Source organism: Rhinolophus sinicus, chromosome 5 (assembly GCF_057876585.1).
Source record: "Rhinolophus sinicus isolate RSI-liver-muscle chromosome 5, RSI-T2T, whole genome shotgun sequence".
Taxonomy (NCBI): domain Eukaryota; kingdom Metazoa; phylum Chordata; class Mammalia; order Chiroptera; family Rhinolophidae; genus Rhinolophus; species Rhinolophus sinicus.
The window spans coordinates 105215119-105236566 of NC_142505.1; the positions used below are offsets into that span (position 1 = coordinate 105215119).

Sequence of the window (21448 nt, forward strand, 5' to 3'; positions counted from 1 at the left end):
ACCAGCTGCAGATGCACTTTTCACCTCTCCATCACCAAGTACCAGAAGTAAACTCACATGGAGCCACAGGGGACATTTAAGGGGCCACTTTCCTATCTTTACAGTAACTTGTGAAGCAGTGCGGTACTTGTGGGAAGCAAATTTGGAGGGAAGAGTTCTGAACTAGCCCCAGTGCCTGAGGATAAGGTTAGTTTTCAGCAAAAAACCCCAGGGCATGGACGGGCATGATTTCACACGAAGTTCTCACAGGCCAAAAGCAGTTTGCTTTCAACCTGTTTACAGAGCAGATGATTTTTTTAAATCTATAAACTTTAATTGTATGTCACTTAATTGCTAATAGCACATGACAGATTTTTTTTTTGAAAAATGTCTTAACAGAACATCAGAGTATTGCAACACTTTATTAAGGGTATTATTGGCTTTGAATTAGTAGCTGAAGTAACAATTGCGTGAAGGCGGATTCGATGGGCTGTATAACGCTCATACTTGATCTGTAGACATTACTTAGCAATTTATTGGACAGAGGTCAACTTTTTGTTTTTTATTAAGCACATTCCACAGTACAAAGCTGTCATGAATAATATCTGTACAATTTAACAGTTTCAATAGCTGTTCAGACACAAATTAATTTCAAACAGATAATTGGCAAACATAATTACAAGTTAGAATTAGACTATCCCAGTGCTTTAAAACATTAATATAGCAGTAATTTACAGTTGCTCAATTATGGTTAGCAAAATAAAGTCCAGAGTATGGCTGGGAATTACTACTATAATCCCAGAAAGTCAGAATTCCTTGGGTGCCGAAGTCCCCTGCTATAACTTAGTAGGCACAATTCAAAGGTTGTGTGCATATTCCAAGGCTATGATCGCCCAAGGAACAAGAACTTTTATATGAAACATGCAAAACCAACAACAAAAAGTCCATTCGTTCAGAAGATCGCCTCCGCCCCACCCCGCCCCTCCCCCGGGCGCTCCGAAGCAGTTTGCTAGTGAAACGGTAAGATGAAGAGTGGTCAAGTCACATCACTTTCACAACTGCTGTCAAGCTTACAACATCTACCTTATGAATGGAGGCTTCTTTTTTTTACACCTTGAGACTCAACTTCTCAAAAAATAGAAATTAATTTAGTAACATGGAGGGAAGGATGTATTTCTTTAAAAAAGGGGAAAAGCAAAGCCAAGCTGATCAACAAACCACATACACACACATTGATCCCCACACCGTTCTCAATGCAAAGGACAAACAGAGCCCAGGGACCTTCCCTTGAGTAGTAGAGTGTGCTTCCACGGGAAGAGGTTTAATTAACAGGAGGTTCTTATTGGTCCTTTAAAATGTTATTGACATTCTTTGATCTTTGGAAACAATGGCAAGGGGCAAATCAAACCTAATATTGAACAAGGGAAAGGGAGCGCCAGCGGCCGGATGCCAAAGTCCTTCCCACGCCAGGCCCCCATGCCGGTGCCATGCACACATTCGGGCTGCCGAGCACTTGGGGGCTCTGAGAACCTGCCAGGGCCCCAGCAGCAGATGACAGCAGAGGACGACAGGATGGGATTCACAAGCTGGGGGCTCCGCACCGCGTAGGAGGACCCTTCTGCTCAAGGTGGGCCTCAGAACCAGCCCAGCCTGGTACCCGGGCTCCAGCATGCAAGCAGGGCCTGTGACCAGTGTGACAGGCCGGGGGGGCATTCTAGAGCCAGGAAACCCAGTCGGTAGGGCCTTGTTGTTCTCCCTCCCCAGGGTTACTTACTAACGCACAGAATAATGATTTGGGACAGTGAAGTCAAATGAATACTATGGGGAGTGACCACTAGTACTCAGGAGGACTTACGAGGAAAAGAACAAAAAAAAAATTGTAAGGTACCTCTCTATTGTATATACTGCACAACAAATAAAACATTCTGTGTTAAACTCTAGAAATTACATTTTAAAACAAGATTCCCATTAAAACACACCACACACACACACATACATACACACACACACAATGACAATGACAATGACAAAATAAAAACACCATATGAATACTGCAGGAAGGGTTCTAGGTAATCCACGTCAACCCTGGTATCGGTTCTCGAGCCGGCCCATGGCCAAGTGTGAACACACTCTGTATTAGTGTCTCTGGCACGGGGGCCCTGACTCCAGCCACCTTGAGGTTACACTGTTATGTACATTATATCTACATGCGGATACAGTATTTTAAATTAGGAGGCAAGCCCATGTGTAAAGGTGTTACTCTACAAAACATCAGGAGATGGTCTGGGTACAGAGAACAGTTAATAAAAGAAAAGAGCTATATTACCTGTTGGGAGATAATATAACCTGGATTATAGTCCTTTAAATTAAATGAAATGGTACAGAAAGGAAGTGTAATCCAAAAAATATTATTAAAACAATCCAGAAGAATTTTCCATTGTCCAACATGTTCCTAACACAAGGCAGAATCAGCACGATGTGGACAGTCAAAAGGAGAACACTAACTTCTGAAAAGGAAAGCCCCGGACATTCTGGGTAGGTGTTTGGCACCCAAAATTTCACCGAAGATGCTGTTTCTTAGTATCAGACCAAAGTGCAAAGCATATAAATTAGAGGCCAAGTCTTCTCTTGACTATCGATTTACTTCTGGGAAATAGACTGTACGTTCCTTTTATATGCATACTTTACACGTGAAGCATTAGATCTTTTTCACTGTTGGGGGAGAAAATGGTCTTCTGTCCTACTTGTTTGTAGTCAGTGAAGCTAAGGTATCCTTCTCAGAGTGGAGGCCGGAACCGGAGGTGAGAAATGTCGGTACTTGAAGAGTTAGGCTGCTTTGCATCTACCCAGCGTCTAGAACCAATTCCAGCTTCATAACTCAGCTGTGAAGAACTCCCTTAGGCATTTGGTAGCCATGTAGCCAGTAGTTCAAGACTAGGAAACCCTGAAGGAAAAAAAACAAAAGGAAAAAAAAAAAAACCACCAAAGGGAGTATGGATGGATATTCTGGTTAGACGTGGAGATGTCACGTTCCTGAGCACGCATAACACATTACTGCTTTTCAAATAGTTAGCATCAAAACTAGAAGCTGCAAGTTGTTTTGAACGCACTATATACCAGGCATCATTTTATTTAAACCTCACAACAAACTTATGAGGTAGAAACTATTATACTCACGTCACAAACAAGACAACTAAGTCTCAGTTCAAAGCATTAGTCATTAAGTGAGAGAGGGATTCAAAACAATGCCTGACCCTATGACCCACCATCTTTGAGCACTGCTGCTAAAAATTATGCACATAACAAAATATGCTTAATATCAGATTCTATATTTAGAATAATGTTTTGATATCCAGAGCCTAGAATGGCCTGTCTCATCTCCTCCTGAGAGCACTCACTGTCATGAGACAGAAATATGCAAAGCTAGTAAATAAAGTGTCCATTCTAAATAGAATGCTAATCATCAGAAATTACTTCTTTTTGAAATAAGTCATTCATAACAGGACAACACAGTGTAGAGGAAAAGGCTACTGAATGGTCCATAGTTTTTGGATCGTGAATGAGTCAGGTACACATTTCAATCAGTCTCTACATTCATCCGTGTACCTAAATATAATACACACATGCACATACACCCCTAAGCAGAACATTCGTGAAACAATACTTCTCATTACTATGTACAACGTGGGCTGACATTTTCTATTCTAAATTTTATCACAACAAACTCAAATTCCATTAAAATGATTTCACGATAACTAATGCATCACAACCCTTTCCAACCACTGCACTAAATCACTGGCCTAGAAGATCTAAGTCACCCTCAGGTCTACAATTCTACTGGCAGGGAGGAGGTAAGGAGAGATTTTTTTTTAAAACGCTTGTATGCTTTTTTAAAGGCAACTTTCCTAAAACGTTGTCAATTTTCATAAGGATCAAGAACCCAAATAAGGCTTCTCAATGAGTTTAACAAAGATTCAACTTCATTTGCCACTGTTATCCCATAAAGGATATTTAAGAGTAGCTGACTTATTTTTAAAACAGGAACACCCAGCGATAACAATAGGTCCTCCCAAATGCTGCTGGTGGGAATGGAAGCTGATTTAGCTCTTCTGGAGGCACCGTGACGCTATGGATCACAAGTCTACAAACGTCACAACTTTTAACCCACACACTCTAGGCATTTCCACAATTCTGTCCAGAGCTAATAAAGGGATGGGCAAAGATTAAGCTAAAAAAACAAAACACAAAAAACGATCAGTAACATGTTTTAGAATAGCTAACAGGTGGCGGGGAAACATAAACATCTGACAGGACATATCCAAACAACCAAATATTATTTTACCATTAAGAGTGACAACTGAGGCTAAACTGACATTATTAATATGGACCAATTTCACCACGAAGAGAAATAAAACATTTTAAAACATGTGTGTTATCAAACATATGCTTAAAAGCCTGAAAGGTTATATACAAAGGAGTTAACAATGGTGAAACCATGAATTGGAGTTTATTTTCTTCTTTTGGCTTATCTTGTTTTTTTCCCTAATTTCCCAATAATGATCTTATATCACCTTCCTTTAAGAAAGATGAGAACTACTGTATATATAGCTCTTAGGAGCTAGTAATTAAAAAAAATGATTCAGCAAATAAATCTATTGCTAAGTTTCCTGACACAGAAATACTCTTCCTAATATTTTCGGGGTGAATATTTTACTGCAAGGTTAAATCATCATTAGGGTAGTGTTTCTTATTATGTATAAATCTTACAGTATCACATGGTAATAATTTTTTTTCCTGTTACAATAAATGAAAAGTATTTGGAAAAGAGCAATAAAATCTATCAAGTTGACTGCCAAGGTTGTCAAAAGTAATTCACTTTGAAGAGACAAACACATTGGAGGTTTCACTGCTTGTGCTGCTTAAAAAGCAGATAAGGTTTTTCCACTGATTTACAACTGTGGATCATAACAAGGCAGCTGTTCTTAGGGTCCCTGTAACGGGTGGGAGGGGGCCCTGGAAGAGGCCCAGTGTCCTTTCCACACAGCCAATGAGAGAAGCAGCGTGGCTGATCATTATTTCAACCAAAGGAATCTTGTTTTGGGGCACTTTTAAGAAACATATAAAACGGTCCAATTGATGAACATTTCTACAATTCATCTATTAAATACGCCAGAGGGGGGACAAACATATTACGGACGTCTTGAATTTTATCACGCGCCTCTTTAAACACCTGCCCAAGACACAACAGAGGTACACTTAGGGTGTTCTGTGACTCATCCACTCCCCTGAGCCTGTCCATTCCAGAAGCTCAATTCCAAAGGTGACACGAGGGAACTTTCTGGGGGGATAGAAATGTTCTTATGTCGATTGTGGAGGTAGTCACTGGGGTGTATACATTTGTAAAAACTCACCAAACAGTACGCTTTAAATGGGTACGATCTATTTTCACACAGATCATACCTCAATAAAATTGATTAAACAACAGTGGAGGCATAGCGAAGGTGAAAGGGGCAGGGCAGAGGGAGGTGTGTGCACCTAGGTACCTGCCTATGTTGGGAACATACACAGTAGCTGGCTGCGCCAGTTTAGACAACATGTTTTCATTTTTTACTGGGTTATTATCTTTATGTTTGCGGAAGGTGACTGCATGAGTGCACTGTAGTTTCACACACATTTATTTATGGGCAAATTTATGCGTGGCCTTGAAAAAAGAGCACAAACACGTCATGTTGGCCCTGGGTGTCACTTGCTCAACAAACGTCAACGAGCGCTTCTAACACACGAGGCGCCCCTCCACTGGACACAGTAAAGGGGCTCCACGGCCTGTGAGGGAGACAGGCGTGCAACCACTGTAACACCAAACAATAAATTTAGTCAGACGAAGCGAAGGGGTGGCAGTGTCTACAAAGCTCTAATAACACACGCAGCGAGAGGGAGGTGGTGGAGGGCTGCACTACTGAAGTGTCATTAAAGAAATGAAATAGAATTCACCCTGGTTGGAGCACTGGAGTTCGGGGAGGAAATAAGGGGATATTGGGGAGGAGGAGTGGTGGCAGACAGGACAGAAGGTAACAGCTAGATGCTGAAACTCCTGTCTAAGTAGTTCGGCCTTGACCCTGAAGACAACAGAGGGCCCTGAAGCAGAGGATGGCAGAGGCAGGGCCAAGATGATGGGTGGTAGCAGGATGGAGGGTTGGCTGAAAAGGGCGAAGAAAGACCACGACGGAAATCAGTTTTCCCTTGGGCCCAGTCCTCCTTCCCTTTACTTTCCTTAGGCTTTTTGGGAAAGAAGGTTGAGACGGGGAGGAACAATCTATCAAGAGATTCTTGCCTTCTTCCTCTGTAATTGCCTATGTCTATTTGAAGATTCTGTTCAATAAATATAAAAATTCTGCCTTATGGATTTCTCAACTGAGTTACTAAGAATCTCTCTGGAGAGAAAGCACAAGAGACATGGTTACATCTTAAGAGGCGGCAGGAACACACCTGAGACCAGAGCAGCACCTACAGATGTGGCTCACAGGCCACTACTACGGCCCGCCCCCTACAGCCAGGTAGATACAGCCAACTCATCACGGCACTGTAAGTCCTTTTGGGTCCACCTGGGATCCCAGAATCCTTCCAAAGGCAGCACTCCAGCCAGTCACTACTGATAAAACTGAGTTGGCACGAAGAAAAAGCCTCTGCCATTCCTGCTGCAGACCCTTGGTTTATCACGAATAGACTGAACGGAGACAAGACCAGAGGTCAGCACATTTTTTCTTAAAAGGGCCAGAGAGTAAACATTGTAGATGTCGCAGGCCATATGGTCTCTGTCACAACTATTCAACCCTGCCCTTGAAGCATGAAAACAGCCATAGACAATACATAAAAATGAGCATGGCTATATTCCAATAAAACTTCATTTATGGACACTGGAATTTGAAATTTTACATAATTTTCACGTTCCATGAAATATTATTCTTCTTTTAATTTTTTCAAATATGTAAAAGTGTAAAAAAAACTATTCTTAACTTGCTGTGGTGAGGGGGTCAAAAAATCAGGCAGTGGTTCCCCATCTTTTCATCAAAAAAATCCCCAATTCTACCCACTGACTTTCCTTACATTTTTTAATATTCAATGAACAGGAAAGTGTATAATGATGAAAAGCCACTGAGTATTAAGTAATGCTTTTAAATAAAAATGAATTTTATTAACCAGTCTTTACATGCATATATACACAGTAGAACAAATAGGTACAAAAATATTTATTCAATCTTCCAAAGTTTAACGTGCACAGAATTCGCTGGCTCCCTTGCAAAATTCTCCGAGTTGGGAATATTGCTCCAGAAGAGCAGGGTCATCGGTTCCTAGGATGCAGCCAAATAAGGCTTCTCGTCCTCAAGGCTGGACACCCTTAGTTATCAGAGCATGGCCACCATCAATGCTTATCATGGCTCTCACTCTTCCTGTAGCCAGAGCAAAGGACTTTGCTTCCAGAGCACCTGCTGTGTCTAACAGATGAGGAGCGCGTTTTAGGAGCTCTCTCAACAAACACCCTTGTGTGAATCCTCTTCTAAGGAATGGTAGTAGTGGGTGAATTGTGATGGGGGGAGAAGGTAATTTGGAACGTTTGGTTGATGGTGATTTTCTTTTTTAAATAAAAGATAGAATTGAAAGACAGGAAAGTTAAGAGAAAAAGGAGATTCTTGCACCCCAAAACAGAAACTGAAGGGTTTACTGGTGTTACATTGGTAGGTATGACAGGGAAACCATTTAGGAAAATAGTTTTTAAAAACAGGAACCAAGTTGTCAGCCAATACAAAAACACACAATACACCAGGATTACAATTTAGATCTCATTTTGAAGAGACTGTAAAGATCTAGCCTTCTATTAGCGCTCTGTAAAGTTGACACATCTAACAAAGACTAACAACCATCTTCGTTCCTATCACTAAGAAAGGAAACCAAATCACAAAATGTCCCCAGAGGTCAAGTGAATTCAATCAGCAGAATTGAAAGTGAGGAAGTACTCACCTGAAACGGGTAAAGTGCAGACTGTTATCTGGAGATGTAAGTGTATGTTCTGGAGGGAGAACGGGTCTCATTCTGGGCACTGGGAGGCACATTTAAGAAATCCCAAATCAAAATAGTGTCATCATGAGAGCTGCTGATGATTTGAAATTCATCAAACTGTAGCCGAAACACACGTCCAGAATGTTCCTGTGAAATATAACAGCTTGATGAATACAATGAGACCTTTACAATTCCTCACACCTTACTACCCGGGACTTGGCACAGGCTGAAAATGCAGGTCCTTATCCAGGCTTCCTAAAAACCCTGCAAAGCTTACCGAGCTTTTGCCCATCAACCTGGGAAACAATACTCTGCTTTTCCTTCTAGGCCTGTTCTTTAATTACATGTTATATCCTAGATCCTGGCCCATTAATATGTCAAAGAAGAAAAACTATGTGATCGAATCACAAAGGTCTTAGAAAGGCAAACAACAATATTTAATACCCATTCTTGATACACTGTAAGAACTAGAACCAGAAGTGTAGTGTTTTCAACATGACCAAGAGTAACTATCGATCTCAAAACGCAGCCAACATCAAAACTCGTGGTGAAATATTACTAGAAGCATTCCCATGAAAATCAAGAAAACAAGAATGGCCCTAACTAGAGTTCTGCATGGTCTGGTCAATGCAAGAAGCAGATACAGAAATAAAAGGTAAAACTACTGAAAATAAGAAAAATCCATCAATATTTTCAAACACCGGTCTCTTTAAAAATATAACAAAAGCAAGCAGACTATTAGAAATAATGAGCTTGGTAGAGTTGCAAAAACAACATTAACATATAAAGTATTCCTTTATGTCAAAGCAATAATCCAGAGACTATATAGACCGAGGGAGAATTCCATCAAAATGTATACAAAAATGTACTGTGTTATAAAGTCTAACATAACCAGATACCCATGTTAAGAAATCGCCCAAGGAGCGAGGAAGGGAATTCTTTGTGCTCTATGAGAAAACCAGTCTACCTATAAACGAGGAAGGCTGCTTCCATATTGTAAGTTGTATTAATGCTCCTGAGGAAGGAGCGTGCTGTAATGGAAATGTCAAAAATGCTCTGATTTTGACTAAACAAAATGAATAGAACAGTGCGTTTCTCTGAAGACACAAGCTTTCTAGTGATGCACCCAGGCGGGTCTATCTGTAGGTGGTCATCGTCCAGCACCGGGAACCACTTTCGGTCTCAACAGGTCACGTACCACCAAGGTGCGCAAACACAGTGTGCTGGCTGGGGCTCGAGGGTCAAGAGCAGCTTGCAAATCCCACACTTTAATTTTCCTGGAAAGAAAAAGAAGATTGCAATTAGTGGGAAAGTTAACATTTTAAATATTGTCAAGCATTTCCTTGACAGAAGGCATCTGAACTGGCTATCATGAAAGTTCTTGGGAACATGCTTATGTTTTTACAAGTTCTTTACACTGATTATGCTTGATTTTGGAAAAACTAAGGACCTAAACATTCTCAGAATGGCTGAAACTGTGAAGAAATATTGTTTGAAGGGAGACAAGAAAACAACTTCAGGTTATCTAACTCAGTTCCTGACTTGACAATGTCTGTCTCCAAGTCCATTCATCAGGGCCTCTCCAGGGCTGACTAGGTGCGGCTGACAGAAGCTAGGGCTCTCTGTGAAATTCCAAGGATACCTTTCTCCAACTAAGCAAATGCTGTAAGTTAATAATAGGCATGTAAACAGACCAACTGACCCCTTTGTGAGGTATATATAAGGTCATCTTGAAGGGTTTACAGTTGCCATTTGCTCGTTTAAAACGTTGTGAGGCTTTTAAAAGAGGACTTGATCAATTCATCAAAAAGGGAAAAGAAATTTATCAATGAATTCATTAAAAAAAAAAAAAAAAAAAAGAAAGAAAGCCTGGGTTAAGGGCTAGGGCAAAGACCTGAATTCGTGCACACCCAAGCCCTTCCCTGAGTTTGTAATAACGGTTCAAAGCACAAGTAGAGGAGCCCAGAGGCTCTGCTACTGTGGGGTCTGGAGCATGGCAGTTCGTCTTTCCGGGGCTGACACCTGCCATCCACCATCGCACTGAAGGTCCCAGCATGGGACCTGGCACACCGAGCCGCCTAACACACAGCACGTCCCCCGTCCTGGTAAGGTTACAGCGGTGCACTTGAACATGTGGGGTGCATGCATACCCATCATAGGCCCCGCTGACAATCCTCTTGTTGTCAAACCGGATGCATCGGACCAATTCTTCATGTCCCTCTAGAACTCTCAGGCAGGCGCCACATTCGATATCCCAGAGCCTTGAATGAACAAGAGATCTCTGTGAAATGACTCCGACACACGACCACACGGCCCTCAAGTTCTGTACATTTGTCCCATATGTGCTTTGCACTCTTCTGGAATTCTTTATTTCTAAATATCTCACTCCCAAGTCCACACTATGCACATCCAAAGATACATACGTACATTTAGGACATTGGTGTGTTTTTAAACACTAACTTGGGAGGAAGCCTCACTTTTCATTGTATTTCCTTTCATGTAGTTTGAAACTTTTAAAAACCACACGTGTGTGTTACTATTTAAATAAGGTCAACAAACAGGAAACTTCAATTATATTTAGTTCCTAGACATTCTCTTGATGTCTTTGAGTTGATGAAACTATGTAGCCAAATGGTCTAGGAAGGACTTTTCTGGGGGAGCTAGGGACTGCAGGCAGTAAAAGAGAAAAAGTGTGTTCTGGCCGCGGCATGGGGGGAACACAGACAGCCAGAGTTCGGCTTCCCCCCCCACATACTTCTAGCCGAGCCCATGAGGCCCACTGAGGTCAGAACCAGCACGGTGGTCCCCTCTCCTATGAGGCTCAGGGACACCCCTTCCTAGATACACTGCACACCGGGGTTGTCCAGTTTGCAAGGTCACGATGGGAGACTCTCGTTAGATATGTGCAGAGTCTTGGAAATACAAGCCCACTGACTATATCCAGCCTTTTCTCTGTATATGACTTATATAACAATTCTGGAAATAAAGAGCTTTTTCCTGTTATTGATTTTTCTACATTACTTGCAAAAAGAGGTCACAGCAAATATGCATAAAACCAAGTTAGCAAATGAATGCTACAATGACCATTTCTTAGCCTCTCCACCAGTGGCTCCTATCATGCAGCTAATGAATGTTTTACCACAACCACCCTCAGCAAATCTCCTGACTGCCAGTGACGATGGCTTCTCTGATCTACTCTGAATGGTCCTTCGGCACCGCCACTAGGGCTCCAAAGGGCTTCCCGTCAATAAACTGTAGAGCAACACACATTACTATTTTATAAAACCTCAGAACTCCAATGAACAAGTTAAGGCATGTTTTATTGCTGAAATACTAAGTAATACAACAGAACCAAGATGCAAGTACAAAACTGATTTTTATAGTATCTCAAAACTTAAAATGATAAAGGAAATTTATAGCAGCTACAGCTCCATCTTTCCTTCCTTCCTCCACCACTCCCTCCCTTCGTTTCTTCCTTCCCTCCCTCCCTCTCTGAAATAATCTTGAGCCCAATCTTCATTCTGCCCAAACATTAGGGAATTTGGTTATAAAAAAGCTACTAGCATATATTGGGACAGTGGGAAAATGACTTGGGATAATTAAATAGCTATTTAAGGCAAGTTCTTAATAAGATATAAAGTGTTTAAGGATAGTCATAGTTATTAAAAAGCAAGGACACTGAGTGTTGGGAAGAAAAAAGGGAACTAAAATAAATGACCAACAGGTACCTTGGGAGAGACAGATAAAGTCCCCGCCCGTCTGTGAGGAAGGAAGGGAGCCAGAGCACGCAGGTAAGAGAAAGCAGAGCCACCTGGAGCCTCTTCTGTCCTGATGGTCTGGTATTAAGTGCTCTTGGGTTATAAAACCCTGTGCACTGGGGGAATCTTGGAAGAACACGCAGCGTATACACAGTTTACCCCCTTTAGAATGCAGAGCCAAACAGACTCATAAAAGTTGCCTGAAGTTTTCTTGTCTGAAGCATCCTCCAAACACTCTGAATCTCTGAGCGTCAGGACCGGGAGACGAGTCAACACTACGCAAAAATCAGGCGGCCAACTCTGGTGGCGCTCCGACTTCTACCCACCTGATGGTGTTGTCTGATGATCCACTGACAACCAGTCGGTCCCTGTACTGGAGACAGGCAATGCCTCGCTTGTGCCCGTTCAGAGTCCGAACAAATTCACAGGTACTCGTGCTCCAGACCTGTGTATAACAAATTAGCAATATTCTTTAAGAACGAATGCAGAAAAGTCCCCTCACAATATACCTTAAAAAAAAAAAAAAGAGAGAGCTTCTAGGAATGATCAAAATACTTGATTATGAAATAGGGCTGGAAGGCAGGGGGCCAGGCTGGACAGCATAAAATTTCCTAGGCTGCTGAGTACTGCAACCGGAATGAAACACAGAAAGAAGTTGTGAAGTCTCCAAGCCTTGAAATCTTCTTAAAGAGATTATCTCCGGGATGGTTCAGACATTCATTTGCCTACAGGGAAGAGTTCGGGCCAGATTTGTATTTCGTGCCAGTTGATATGTCAAACTCAATGTAACTGATGTGAAAAAGCTTCACCTTTCACATCCTCCTCTTTTCAGCACAGTTTCTTGAACAGCTCCATTTGTTTTGACACATCATTCCTAATATTATGAATGTGGAATAAATAATCCCTTTTTTGTGAAACCATCTGCAAGACGTAGATGTTCATAGACACACAATATATTGTAAGCCAAATAAGGAGACACACAGCAACCACAGTGCCCGGAATAATTTCACTAGCTGCACTTGTGGTTGGACGGGATAACGAGATGTCCCATGTGCAAAAGGATGAAGTTGAACCCCTACCTCACACTGTATGTATGAAAATTTAATTCAAAATAGATCAAAGGCCTAACTGTAAGATCTGAATCTATAAAACTCTTGGAAGAAAACGTAGGAGTAAATCTTTGTGACCGTGATGAGGCAATGGTCTCTTAGATGTGACAACAAAAGCACAAGCACAAAAGAAAAAAGAAAAAAACTGATAAACTGGACTTCATCAAAATTAAAATTGTTTTGTATTTCAAAGAACACCATCAAGAAAGTGAAAACCACCCACAAGGTGGAAGAAGATATTTGCAATCATGTCTGACTGCAGACAGACTTACTTTGATGGTCCTGTCCCCAGAGGCAGACACGATGTACTTATCATCGAAGTCCACAACATTCACAGCAGCACGGTGGCCGACCAGGACGCGGCGCAGGGTGATGTCGGTGGCAGAGGCCATGTCCCACACAGCGATGGAACGGTCCTTGGAACAGGTGACCATCAGGCCATTGCTGAAGCGCAGATGCAACACAGCCTCGTTGTGGTGGATCAGCGTGTTCAGAACCTCGCCTGTGTTCACATCCCAGACTCTAGAGGACAAAAGCACAGTGCTAATTAGGAGACAACCAGGAAAAGGTTCTGGCATCTGTGCTCCGGGCCCATTCTTGGCAAGAGGTGTGGCCTTTACCTGGACTGGGTGAATGGGACCTGACACCTCAGTATATGCTTAAAAGGAGCCACCGAATCAATTTCTCTATTTGCTGAGAAGTGTTGGGATGGTTTCAAAAAAGAAGGCCAATTCTGGTACTTCCCAGCTTTAGGTTTACTGAATAGTCAGGGATTCAGGGATGGTGTTTGCAGGCTTGTGTTGACAGCAAAAAAAAAAAAAAAAAAAAAGATTCTTCGAGTAAGTGGACTTTGCAAGGAGTTTGAGATGATGGGGGAAGGAGAGTTGGTGGCTGGGGAACTGAGGACAGTTCCAGGCTTAAGGTTCTTTTTGACCTTTGACAGGCCTCTGAATCTATGGACTGTGAGTCAATCCCTATACCCATCTATTTACCCAACTGCTTTGTGGACAAAGCCAGTGTCTCCCAATTGGTTCATCTTGAGACATAGGGTTTTTAGGGGCAGCTCTTTCATGTCAGCTTTCTGTCACCCAGACCTCCTACTAGGAGGACAAGTTCACGCAGAGGAAAGACTGGGGCTTCTAAGGCTGAGAGGTGACATATGGCAGAAGTAGCAGCCTGGAAGCACCGAGTCAGGGAAAGGACACTAGGCATGAGGGTGACTACCGCAATCCCTCAGGTGTGCCCGTAAAACAATCCTCTTCAAGCCTCCGACTCAGCCTAAAAGAGCCGTCGCCTGCCCCTCCATGTGACATGCCTTCCCCACGCCAGCAGCAGTCCAGCTGAGGCTTCACTGTATGATCTCCAGGCTGTGATGAGCTCCTCACTACACCGAAGTCCAAAACCACTGGGACTGTGTGTTCTGGCGGTTTAGGGGTAGATCCCAATAGTGCTTCCTTCCTACTCTCAACTTCCCAGCAGCCATCACTGCTTCCCATCTACTACCGTGTTTCCCTGAAAATAAGACCTACACAGACAATCAGCTTTAATGCATCTTTTGGAGCAAAAATTAATATAAGACCCAGTCTTATACTATATTTTATAAGACCCGGCCTTACATTATATTATATTATATAAGACCTAGTCTTATAATAAAATAAGTCTGAGACTTATATTAATTTTTGCTCCAAAAGACGCATTAGAGCTGATTGTCCGGCTAGGTCTTATTTTCGGGGAAACACGGTAGGGGACATTGACATTCCCAGCTTCATCACTCTGCTCGAGGGCTGGCATCTGAAAACTGGTGTCTCCATTACTGGAAAGGTGACATAATATAAAGTCAGTCTTGAATAATGTAAATTCAAGGTTCAAAATTAACTATGTGACTCTGAGCAAATTACTTAACCTCTCTGATCCCGGTTCCCTAATACATCTATAAAAAAAGAAGGTAACATCTCCCTACTTAGAAAGGCTGATGTGAGAATTCAATAGGATAACAGTCTACAAAACATCTAGCACACACTCCGTGGCCCTCAAAAGGCTCTGCCAACAGCTGTTCTGATTCTTCTGGTACCTGTAGGTTCCTGCCCTCCACTCCTAGAACACCTGCCTTCTTCTCTGCTCCGGAGCATGGTCTCCAGGAGGAGACAGCTAGCCGAATTCCAGGCAATGTGCTTTTATGGGTAAGCACGTTGCCATCTCTATACTATGGGGCAATGCGAACAGGACCTGAACAAAAGTGGGCTTTCCTACCAACTTAGCTCAAATGCACCTACACCAACAGTCGTTTTGAAAAAGAGCCTACAAAACCACACAAAGTGCATGTGTGTGCACATCACAAAAGGTGAATCTCAGTCTCCCCCTGGAAGGCACACGAGTGGCAGACCAGTGAAGTCACATCACTCACCTCACCGTAGAGTCTGAAGAGCCAGTCACAATGACACGTTCGTCATACTGGAGGCAAAGGACAGAGCCAGTGTGGCCCGTCAACACTTTCAAACATTCCAAACTGGTTTTATCCCAAATCTATTGAGACAAGACCAACCACAGTGATTTAGTATTTCACGTTCTGATACATGTTTGACTCACCTTATTTTCTGAATCGTAACATAACACAAACTGCTTACAGTAAATAAGAGTTAAACATCAAACAGGTGGGAAATGAAAAGAAGCAATATTGAATAACTTCCAGAATAGATGTACTATTTTGTTTACTCTGCCCCCTCAGTACTGTACTCATTATACTTAACAGCCTTATAAGGGGAATTTTAAAATAAACTCTACCAGAAGAACTGGCTTACCCTCTGGAAAACAATGCCTTTAAAAATGCATACCCCTCAATCCATTCTGTTTACAAAAATTTTTAACTGAAAAATGTTCAACATTTCTGAAAAATTTCAACGTATACTATGACGTATACAAGTTTTAATGAGAAAGTATGAAGCTTTCTTTATTACAGTGTTTTTTAAAAAAGTATAATAAAAGTCGTCTATATACTGACATAACAAGTATACATTTTTAAAAAGAAAAAATAGATTAAAAGGAAGCAAAATGTTAATACTAGTTAGTTTTGTACTCTCAATGCTCTTTTCTCCCTTCTTTTGGATGGTTAAAATATATTCTGTAGAACTGTCTCTGCCCTTGCACGAGTATCATAATTTGCAGTGTCCCTAAAGCTCACTACCAACGGCCAAGATATTGCAGTACCATAGACAGCTAAGGGACTTTCTATAAAATAGCAAGGCTTGCTTTTAATTTCTGACCTAGTAGAACCAGTGATTTTGAAAGACTGACCAGTGACCAAGGACTGATGCAGAAGGAAGCCCAAAACGTTTTCAACCACTGGAATGATGGCTGGATGTAGAGGTTGAGATGCTCTCTCTGAAGTGCATTTCTGCTCTAGTGCTCTGTCTTATAAATCAAATGTAACTTAATTTAAACCTGGGTGCGCCGCCGTTAAGAGAATTCTTTAGAAACACATCCAGTGTAAATGAAATGCAAGCTCATGGCCAGCCTATGCTTTGACAAGGTCCTTATAAACCATCCTTATCTATTCCTTAAAGAACTGCCAAGACTAAACAGCAACATATGTCACTCTTTCTAGAGTATATTTATAGCTACAGGTTAGGGAAATCGATAAGTTACATAGAAATAGAGTTCTGTGGCCAAACGTGTTTTGGAAGTTGGGAAACACTGGGTGTCTCTACTGCAGGACTTCTCAGAGCCTTTATGCGCTACTGTGCCCTATGAATTTCAAAGGAGATACACAGCATGCAGTGTTTTCTAAATTTGTTTGAAGGGCATTGCTCTTCAAACTAACATCCTTTAGATTTATATCCACAGAATACCTTTTGGGAAATGTGTCAAACATATAGGAAACCAGTGGAACAGGTTGTTTACATGCGATATATTCAGAGTTCTGTTTGCCCTAAGTTATCTGAATTACTGAAATTCCACTATTTTGTATTTTTTTTTAAATGAAAAACAAAAAAGCAAAAAAACCCCAAAAACATCTTTAACTCGCCCCAAGTAAAACAATATAGAAAACAGGGCCAGGATGCAGGATGGAGAATGTTCACTACAAACTCTCTGCTTAGCTGATTATAACTAAAAACTCAAGACAAATACAAAAGCAACTAGCCAAGGACTTTGAAAAGTGTGAGGGGAGGAGGGAGCAAAGAGCAAGTGGATCATGGAAGAGTAAAAATATGAAGACGCAATCCACATGGGGGTGTTTATCATTCTTTTTGCTTGTTTTCTCATTTCTTTCCACTGTGGCTTTGGCCAAAGGCGGGTCCAGATCAGAGAACTGCACAGTGAACTAGCGGCACTGGCAGTCAAAACTCTGAGAGAAACCACTCTTTCCGGACAGAAAGACAGGAAAAAGGAATCCTTGGGGGCCAAAGAATATGTGGAGGGCCCTTTCCCCTCCTTTCTCACATGGCTTTGATCCGAGACAGGCCCTCGGCATGCAGATGTACTGCAGAGCAATGGCACAGATAACTAAAATTCCAAGAGAAACCCCGTTTCTCTGCCCTGAAGAAAAGGTACAAAGGAATCCTGTGGGCAAGAGAGACTTAGGGAAACCCAAGAGGAAAGATGTGGAAAGAGAGATCTCCTAATTCTCTATGAAAAGCCACACAACACATGGCTTGAGCTGTGCACACAATGGATAGACCGCGCCTGCATAACGAAGGTTGTAAAAAGCGAACTGGTATTTAAAATGCTGCTGATGAAGTCTCAGACCACCTTCTGAGCAGTGCAAGCCCAAGACAAACCCAAAGGAGTACAAGGCTTTGAAAAGCAGAAAAGACATTTGAACAAACCCCCAACCTTGTCATCCCCACCTCGCCTCTCCAGCACCCTCTGTTGATGTCAAGGCAGAACTTGTGTCCCGAACGTAACTAACTCAGTCAGCCACCTGCTAAAAAACGCACTCACACAAATTCTCCTGAGGACTTTAGCAGAACCATAGTCTTTACAATATCACGTCTATCATGTCCAAGAGACAATCCAAACTTACTTAACATACAAAAACCAAGAAAAGTGATCAATTCTCAAGGGAACAGACAATCCACCCAGACAAGCTGGAGATCACCCAGAGGTTGTTGTGGCCAAGACTTCAAAGCAGTTATTGTAACTACACTCCATGGTAAAGATAAACATACCTGATGTAAATGAGAAGAGAGACGTTCTCAGCAGAGAAATAGAAAATACAAAATACAGTATCTGAAATAAAAAACTCACTCAATGAGGAGCAATAGCATAAGAGATGAGAGATGAAAACTTCAGTCAATTTGAAGATAGACTAATAGAAATTACCAGTAAATGAAAAGAAAAAAAAGACTGAAAAAAAATGAGGGACAGTACCAAATATTTATGTAGTTAGAGTCTCAAAAGGAAAGAGGAAATTGGTGCAAAAAAAAATTATTTGAAAAAGTAATGGCCACAACTTCTGAAATTTGGTGAATGAAAGACATAAATTTACAGATTCAAAAAGTTCAGTGAAAGACTTCTTTGCTATGACATCGAAAGGATGATTCATAAAAGAAAAAACTGGTCCACTGGATTTCATCAAAATTAAAATTTTCTGCATTATAAAATATATTAAGAAAATGAAAAGAAGTCCCAGAGTGGAAGAGAATATTTGCAAAATATATCTAACAAAGCACTTGCATGCAGAATATACGAAGGAACTCTCAAAACTCAATAATATAAAAACAAACAACCCAGTTAAAAAACGGACAAAAGATCTGAACCAATGACTATACAGATGGCAAATAAACACAAATAAGTGAGAAGATGCTCATTGCCATCAGTCATTGGGGAAATAAAATGAGACCTGTCTACATACCTATTAAGATGGCTAATATCAAAAAACGGAGACTGCCAAGGCCTGCCAAGGAGGCAGAACACAAGGAACTCTCCTACATGCTGAGGGGAATATACAATGGAGTATACAGCCACTCTGGAAAACGGCTTGGCAGTTTCTTAGCAAGTAAAACATACACTCGCCACATGAGTCAGCAATCCCACTCCCAGGTTTTTACTCAAGTGAACTGAAATTTATGATCTCATAAAAACATGCGTGCATGGTTACAGTGTCTTCATTCATAATTGAGAAAAACTGAAAACACAAATGTCCTTCAGCAGGTAAATGGATAAGGACACTGTAGCGTACCCATTAAATGGAATACTACTCAGCAGTAACAAGGAATCAACTGCTGCTAAATGCAACAACACAGATGAACAAATCTCAAATGCACTATGCTAAGTATAAGAAGCCAGACTCAAAAGGCTGCATGCTGTATGAGTCCATTCATAGGACAGTCTTGAAAAGGCACAATTATAGGGACAGGGAAAAAGATCAGTGGTGGCCAGTGCCTAAGGGGAAGGATGGGAAGAGCTGAATACAAAAGAGGGAACTTTCAGGGAGGCGACTGTTTTGTATCTCCTTTCCTGTTAAGCACAATTTTTGTGCTTGTCACAACTCATCGAGCTTTACACCAAAACGAATGATTTTTCCCGTATGTAAATTAAAATTTTTAAAAAGTTAAAAAACTCAATGTTTTCTTAAATATGAGAAAATAAGCTACAAACAATGTAAAACAATAATCTGTCAGATCCGCCGCCAAACATTAAACACAGAGAAATGATCCCGTTTATCTACTACTGAGAAGTGAATGATAGAATAATTCAAAATGCTCTTACTGAGATAATGTCTCTGCACACCTAAATAGAGAAAATAGAAAGTAAAGCGTGCTTAGAGAAGGGGTCTAGTGTTCGTACAGGAAAGTACCCTGCCCCTAGTTCTTCAGAACCACTGAGAGCTGCCAAGACTGAGTGGAACAGATAAACCGACCTGGAATCAATGACGAGATTGTCATGTCTCGTGTCTAACATGTAACCACCACAATTCTAAAAATAGTACATGTGAAATACAGTCATTCACCTTAATAGAATTATCTCGGAGGCCACTGATAATTTTTTCATCATCATACTGTAAACAGTAGACACCTTTACTATTTTCAGAGCGGCACTGAATCCTCTGCAAGTTGTGTCGTCCACACCGCCAGTTGGATTCTATAGTCTAGGGGGAAAAGAAGGCAACAGATGAGTTTTTGTGAATCAACTATTCTATTAGGCTTCAGACTTTGGCGCTGCTTCCAGAAACAGCATACCACCGATACCCCATCTTGGTTTGCATAACTGTCTGTAGACAGGAATCCTGCTCATTTCCAAGTAAGACATTAGCCCAACAATGTTTTTTCTCAAACGTTCCCTGCCCGTCTGGCAACTATCATAGGATTTCCAATGAGTTTGGGTTGGGTTTGAAAAAAAATGGCCTAGACAGAAGTCGGTATGTTTAAAGAATGCCATTTGCATCCAAAACATACAAATAAATAGTAACTCATTGGGTCACTCTCTAATGCCAATTAAAATATTTGGCAGAAGCCCACCACCAACATCAAGCATATACTGACAACCTGTGTTTCCATCCAAAGCATTGTCTTGATCATTGAGAAAAGATATTAAAGTGCTACTACACGCCAACTACTATAGAAAAAAATTTATTTGCTAACCATTTTTAATCTTCCAACACACTGAAGTACCTTTAAAATAAGAATGGCACATTTCAGTCCTGGAGTCACATTCTTTCACCGTTCATGCACCACTTACTGAGATGTAAGTATATTCCAGGTATTAACTGCTAGACAGACACGGGATTAAATGATCAACAGGAAGCATGCTGCTTTCAAGGGAGGCACCACTAGTATCTAGGCACACAGTGTCTAGAACTGGATATACTCTCAATATGTTTATTGAGTTAAATGATCCACGTATTAACCTTGGAAGGAAGTTCTTATTATTTCCCTTTTTGAAACAAGGAAGGGGTTTAATTTGCCCGAGGCCACAAAACTAGTACTTGGACACACAAGTCATACCCAGTTCTTCCTGACTCTCGAGTCCATGCTTTTTCCACTAAGATATGCAGTATCTATAAAGTAGTATAGTCCTAGCTGTCCAGGCAGTGAACACGGGACATAAGAAGATCAGTAACAATTCCAGATAAAATATAAGTGTCAAATGAGTGATTAAAAACTTCAGTGCTGCAGGACTTAAGGAGATAAACAGTACTGTGGCATGAGACCAGTCGGCAAAGTTGAACGAGGAAGTGGGTCATGCCCAACACACTGGAAGACCTAACCTCTGGTAGTGCGTATGGGGGATTTTCAGGAAGAAAGGATACAAAGTTTCCACCAAGAACAACCAAAATGGCAACTCCTGATCCTTGAAATTAGGGGACAACAGGGACCAGGATAATTGTTTACACCTGAATTCAGGATGTATTAATAGTTTAAAAGATTAGCTCGGAGTAGAATTAGGAGTAGCTAAAAGTTTAATTAGTTGCTTTGCTAAAGAAAGGAGATAAATCTCATCTTCATTCATGATAAGCACTTAATTACTGGCTCTGCTGACATCTAACAAATCATACTTCCTCGTTTTTTGAAGACAGTATGCTTCTGTATTGCTCTAAAATGTTAAAAG

General features: G+C 41.2%; 1 protein-coding gene across 6 annotated transcripts in view; it reads right to left on the reverse strand.

Moving 5' to 3' along the window:
* Positions 1-526: 526 nt before the first annotated feature.
* FBXW11 (F-box and WD repeat domain containing 11) overlaps positions 527-21448 on the reverse strand; it is a 101428-nt gene continuing 80506 nt past the window's right edge. For all 6 annotated transcript variants that reach the window (XM_019741225.3, XM_074313896.2, XM_019741238.3 and 3 more), the window contains 8 exons: positions 19851-19988; positions 15306-15424; positions 13174-13423; positions 12119-12237; positions 10185-10295; positions 9233-9311; positions 7996-8181; positions 527-2923 (listed from right to left, as the gene is read on the reverse strand). In XM_019741225.3, coding sequence (XP_019596784.1) covers positions 8020-8181; positions 9233-9311; positions 10185-10295; positions 12119-12237; positions 13174-13423; positions 15306-15424; positions 19851-19988 — 978 coding nt within the window. In that variant the 3' untranslated portion in view covers positions 527-2923; positions 7996-8019. The remainder of the gene's footprint in view (positions 2924-7995; positions 8182-9232; positions 9312-10184; positions 10296-12118; positions 12238-13173; positions 13424-15305; positions 15425-19850; positions 19989-21448) is intronic.